Source organism: Trifolium pratense, linkage group LG7 (genome assembly GCF_020283565.1).
Source record: "Trifolium pratense cultivar HEN17-A07 linkage group LG7, ARS_RC_1.1, whole genome shotgun sequence".
Classification (NCBI taxonomy): domain Eukaryota; kingdom Viridiplantae; phylum Streptophyta; class Magnoliopsida; order Fabales; family Fabaceae; genus Trifolium; species Trifolium pratense.
Genome location: NC_060065.1, coordinates 8,453,938 through 8,459,390, shown reverse-complemented (window position 1 = coordinate 8,459,390; position 5,453 = coordinate 8,453,938). Strand labels below are relative to the sequence as shown.

The window sequence follows — 5,453 nt, the reverse complement described above, 5'->3', positions numbered from 1 at the left end:
CACACCCCACAAATAGAAAAGAAAAAGTCGTTGTGAAATGATATTCTTGTATCAACTATCAAAATTGCTACCATAATTTCTTGTATTTATTATCATTTGTTTTGGTAATGCTTTGTTGATTTATAATTTCTCTCAAGTGACAAAATCTTGGTTGCCTTTTGTTTTTAAAGCATGAATAGTGAATGGTTAACATAATGTCTTCCTATACTTGATAAATATTTTGTAATAAAGAGATATGTAGATGTACATAATATAGTGAAGAAGAAGTCAGAAGATTCAATTTCTTATTTCTCTTATCTCTAATTTTTTTTTGGTTGGTGATCACGCTTCACAATTTTGTAATGTTTATATTTTTCGAAAAGAAATTTGATCAGGTTTACAAGTGGTTTTGTTGACTTGTTGTTCAATTTTCTAGAAAGACAGAACAATAGGATTTTTGCTCATAAAGATTCTTCGATGGAGATATTTTTTGACAAGGTGAAAAAATTGAAGACTAAAAAGAAAGATTTTAATTATGATTGGAATATGTGATGGTTAAATTCATGTCTTATTTAGGATTTTCATTGATTTCTTGAATGTTAATTTTGTTGCATTTTTTGTAACCTGTTGTAAACTCTTTAATTAAGTGCATCTGTTTAACTTTATTTCAATTTATAACATATTTCTTTGTATTCTTAAAAAAATAATAGAGGTATTAGTATATGAATCTCCCACAACTACTTTATAATTCAATGATTTCTACGACTGCTATATTATAAAATATAAACAATTCTAGGAGATTGAAATCTAATTGAAATTGAATCATAATTTTTTTTCCACTCTTCTCTATTCTATATCTATTTCCTTTTTCTCCATCTCTCTTAATATCGATTTCTCTGTTCAATAAAAAGTTTTAAAATAATCAATAATATGATTAAGATTAAAATACTCTGTAGAAGGAAAGAATAGTCAAGAACAAAGAAGAGAATTTGAATTCATCATAATTTAAATATATTTGGTATTATGGTAACTACGCTAGAATCACGATAACCTATCATAATTTTACAAAAATTATAATAGATAGTTTTCGTAAAATTATGGCGGATCATCATGATTAAGACAATATACACCATAATACCAAAGAAAGATACAGTGGTAGAGACACAACATTGATGCATAATTGCGGCTAGGTTATACTTCCACAAAACACATGCCACGTTTTTGTAGTACTCTAACGTTCGTAAACATAAACGTTGTTCATATAAACGTTATATTTTTATATTACTTTCGGTACATAGTATTCCTTGTCGACAACAATAATAATCACCGGCCAAGGGTAATGGAGTTTCCCACTCCCCATCACACTCACTCCTTGATGGGACCATACATCATATCATGTCCATGTCCATCTCCATAGAACTCACTCGATGATTTTGAATTTTTACTCTTTCAAAATACTTCACCACTTCATTCATTATTTTCCATTTCTACACATTAAATCATCAATAATATTGATTGATGATTTTCCCGTGCTGCCAAGAACATGGTAGGGTCCAAAATTTGCATGGTTAAAAACCACTCCAGCTAGGATATATCACTCAATGTTGCTGTCATGAATATGATTGGACGGCTAAAAAGATAAGAAACAAAATTCTATAATATTCAATTTTTTACACAAAAATGGACCCATCACCCACCACCCATGACCCACCCATGACCTACCATTTCTCATTTCTATTTTGTCCTCAATTATCACTCACTCTGTTTATATATCATCATCATCATCATCTTATTATCCTCATCACCACAAAAACCACTCATAAGCATATATTCATCAACAACAAGAGTAAGAGTTAGAGTGAGAAAATGGAGGCAAAGGAACAAGATGTTTCATTGGGAGCTAACAAATTCCCAGAGAGACAACCAATTGGTATTGCAGCTCAGAGCCACGATGAAGGAAAGGACTACAAGGAGCCACCACCTGCACCTTTGTTTGAGCCTTCTGAACTCACTTCATGGTCTTTCTATAGAGCTGGGATAGCTGAGTTTGTGGCTACTTTTCTGTTTCTCTATATCACTATCTTGACTGTTATGGGTGTTAGCAGATCTGAATCCAAGTGTAAATCTGTTGGTATTCAAGGAATTGCTTGGTCTTTTGGTGGTATGATCTTTGCTCTTGTTTACTGCACCGCCGGTATCTCAGGTATATACTCTCTTTCGTCTTAAATATAAGCAAAAGTGGAAGAATATATTTTAGTCTTAATTTCATAAATTTGTTTAGTGACTAATTTCAGTTTATGTTTACTAATTTTGTTCTACTACTAACTTGATCTTTAATTTGATTTAATTTTAATTTTTTTAACAAAAATTTAAGCCAAGTTCAGTAAACCCTCTAGAAAGCTTGAGTTTAGTAACAAAGACATTGAACTCAAGTGATTAATGAGTATTCTTTAGAACGAATAGTTCGGAAGAATCCAAATTTGATTTCTGGTGTGAACAATTTTTAGTTAGATTTTACTTATTTGCTGCCGAACTCTGGATTACCAGGTTTAAAAAAAAAAAAAAATAAGTTTGGTATCACATTAGATTAGTAGAAAGACAAACCCGCCATGATACCTAACATGAGTTTGTGACTGATTTTGCAAAAGCTACCCTCAAAGTTGATACCTAACATGAGTTTGGTGACTGTGGTAAATGCAAAAACTATGCTCAAATATGCATTTTAAGAGTTTGTTTTATTAGAAGTTTTTTTGATAAATTTTGTTTTAAAAGTAGTGACTAGTTATTTAATACATGAAGAAATTTGTGTTAATTAATTAATTCATTTAGTAACAATTTGTGATGTTATGGATGCAGGGGGTCACATAAACCCAGCAGTGACATTCGGTTTGTTCTTGGCAAGGAAATTGTCTCTGACTAGAGCGGTGTTTTACATCGTGATGCAGACCCTTGGTGCTATTGCTGGTGCTGGTGTGGTTAAGGGTTTTGAGGGAAAGACTTTGTACGGTAAACTCAACGGTGGTGCCAACTTTGTTGCTCCTGGTTACACAAAAGGTGATGGACTTGGTGCTGAGATTGTTGGTACCTTTGTTCTTGTCTACACTGTTTTCTCTGCCACTGATGCCAAACGTAGCGCCAGAGACTCCCACGTTCCTGTACGTCCTTAATTTAACCCTTTTTAAATTGTTCTAATCAGTTTAACGATAAAACTCACACAAATTTAGTGCTGATAAGTGGAGACATGCGGATTCAATTGAACCCCGCATCTCAGTATATCAAATGTCTCTGCAGATCAGATGGTCGGTTTGACCATCTGAGCTGTACTTAGGAGACTGGTCGACCATTCTTTAATTAATATACATGTATAGTTTGTAAACTAGTTTTGATTTAATGTTTCTAATTGGTATCTTAATGAATGATTTGTTAGATTTTGGCACCATTGCCAATTGGGTTCGCTGTGTTCTTGGTGCATTTGGCCACTATCCCAATTACTGGAACTGGTATCAACCCTGCTAGGAGTCTTGGTGCTGCAATTATCTTCAACAAAGATCTTGGTTGGGATGATCATGTAAGTCTTAATTTCAATTCTATAACTCTCATTTTTTTTCGATTTTATTAATTATTGTATCTTGAAATTTATTTGTAATCATGTCATTTTTTTTTTTTATATGCAGTGGATTTTCTGGGTTGGACCATTCATTGGTGCAGCACTTGCAGCCCTTTACCACACAGTTGTGATCAGAGCCATTCCTTTCAAATCAAGTTAATTTAATCCAACGGTTTTATGATCATTGATGCCAAACCAAGCCAACAAACTTTGTGGATTTATCTTATTTTATTTCATCATCATCATCATCATCATCATCATCATCATCATCATCATCATTATCCTGTTTTAATTTATTTCTCTTTTTGTATGTAAATTAAGGATTAAGGATGTTGTAAGTGTAACGTGTAATGATTATTATTAGGTGGTGAGTGCGTTGGCGTAGTGGGCCAATTTTCCATTACTTTTAAGTTGGAATGTGACCCAACCCATGTGTGATGTGTTGTTGTAATTTTTAAAATAATATTTTCTTTTGGCATTTTACTCTACTGGTCCCTTTTTCTTTGAGTCTCTGTGTGCTAGCTAGCTTGTGCTAACTTTTTTTTAGGTGAAACATATCAAATTTTAGGTGAAATGAAACTGTGCTCTTACTAACTGTTTTCTATTGGCGTTTTCTACATAGGTATGTGCCAAATGAAACCCTATATATAGTGTTACACAGCTGGCAAATTTGTGTGATTGATTATTATTTTTTTGAAAATATATAGTTGAATGAGATTGGAGTTGGGTCATATTGTCTAACTTTTCTTGGCCTTCATCAACGGATACATTATTTTTCATAGCTTCAAAGCTATACTTTAAGAGGGAGAAGTAATAAATGATGTGATATAAATAATTATGGATGAATAAAGAAAAGTACTCCATGTAAATGCCAGCATCAACAGGAATATAAATGATATGAATATGAATGGTGTAAAAATTAGAAATATAATATACTACATGTATATATGTAGTATAATTGATTTGTATAATTGAAATGAAGTGCACTTTAAATTAAATTAGAAAAATGAAATATATGAAAAATGCCAGCATCAACAGGAATATAAAATACTACATGTAGTATGACATTTTTGTTTGAGGAACATTGGTTTTTCTCTTTGGCAAGAGGAATATTGGTTTGATTCATTGCAGAGAGATATATATAAAAAATTACATGAATTAAATGTTTTGTGAACGACTATTTTAGTTCATGCTTTGAAATAGTGAAGACAAAAACAAAACCAAAAATGGTCTGCTTTTTAAAAATATTTAATGTATTGTCACAACCTAAATAAAAAGAATTTGAGCACACACATCAAAATACATATAATTTTTAATATAAAATTTTTATATTATTTAATTCATTCTTTTTTTACTTAATTTTTCTTACCTTTTTATATTATATAATTTCGGTAGCATGTGAATAATTACCTAATCATTTGTATATATAATTTAAAGTCAGAATAGCTGAAAATCAAAGGTAAAAAACAACACATTTATTGAATTGATAATTCAAATGGTTTTGTTGTCAGTTTTTTATTTGATTATTTAAGAAAATATAATAAAATTATGGAAAATGCTAACTAGTGCCCCTGAGGCACTGGTTAAGAAGCTAAATAAGGTATGAATGTATTGGAAATTGTGTAATCTATTTTTTATAAGTATAAAAAATGCTCTTTTCAATGCAAAAATTACTCCTTTTGGTATCTTAACTAGTGCCCCGGGGGCACTGGTTAGCATGACCCTAAAATTATAAAAACTAATATCCTATGTAAAAATGCCTCCCATGGCATCAGCCAATAGCTAGTTGCTGATATCATGATGCAGAGAGTATGGAAGACCCTATCATTATTTATCTTTCAATTTAGCCAAAAAGTCAGCAAACTCA

The 5,453-nt window shown here is 31.5% G+C and overlaps 1 protein-coding gene across 3 annotated transcripts; it reads left to right on the top strand.

The window, feature by feature from the left end:
- The first annotated feature begins 1,356 nt into the window (after window positions 1–1,356).
- LOC123897259 (probable aquaporin PIP-type 7a) lies at window positions 1,357–4,069 on the top strand. 3 transcript variants are annotated; one of them, XR_006804865.1, is made up of 5 exons: window positions 1,761–2,182; window positions 2,836–3,134; window positions 3,407–3,547; window positions 3,654–3,819; window positions 3,856–4,069. XR_006804865.1 is itself a non-coding variant. In XM_045947821.1 (4 exons), exons 1-4 carry the CDS (start codon window positions 1,846–1,848, stop codon window positions 3,744–3,746), a joined length of 870 nt encoding a protein of 289 aa, XP_045803777.1. In that variant the 5' UTR covers window positions 1,357–1,845; the 3' UTR covers window positions 3,747–4,069. The 3 variants fall into 3 exon arrangements, 1 of the variants encoding a protein (XP_045803777.1); XR_006804864.1 differs by having other exon boundaries at window positions 3,850–4,069; XM_045947821.1 differs by having other exon boundaries at window positions 1,357–2,182; window positions 3,654–4,069.
- The last annotated feature ends 1,384 nt before the right edge of the window (window positions 4,070–5,453 follow it).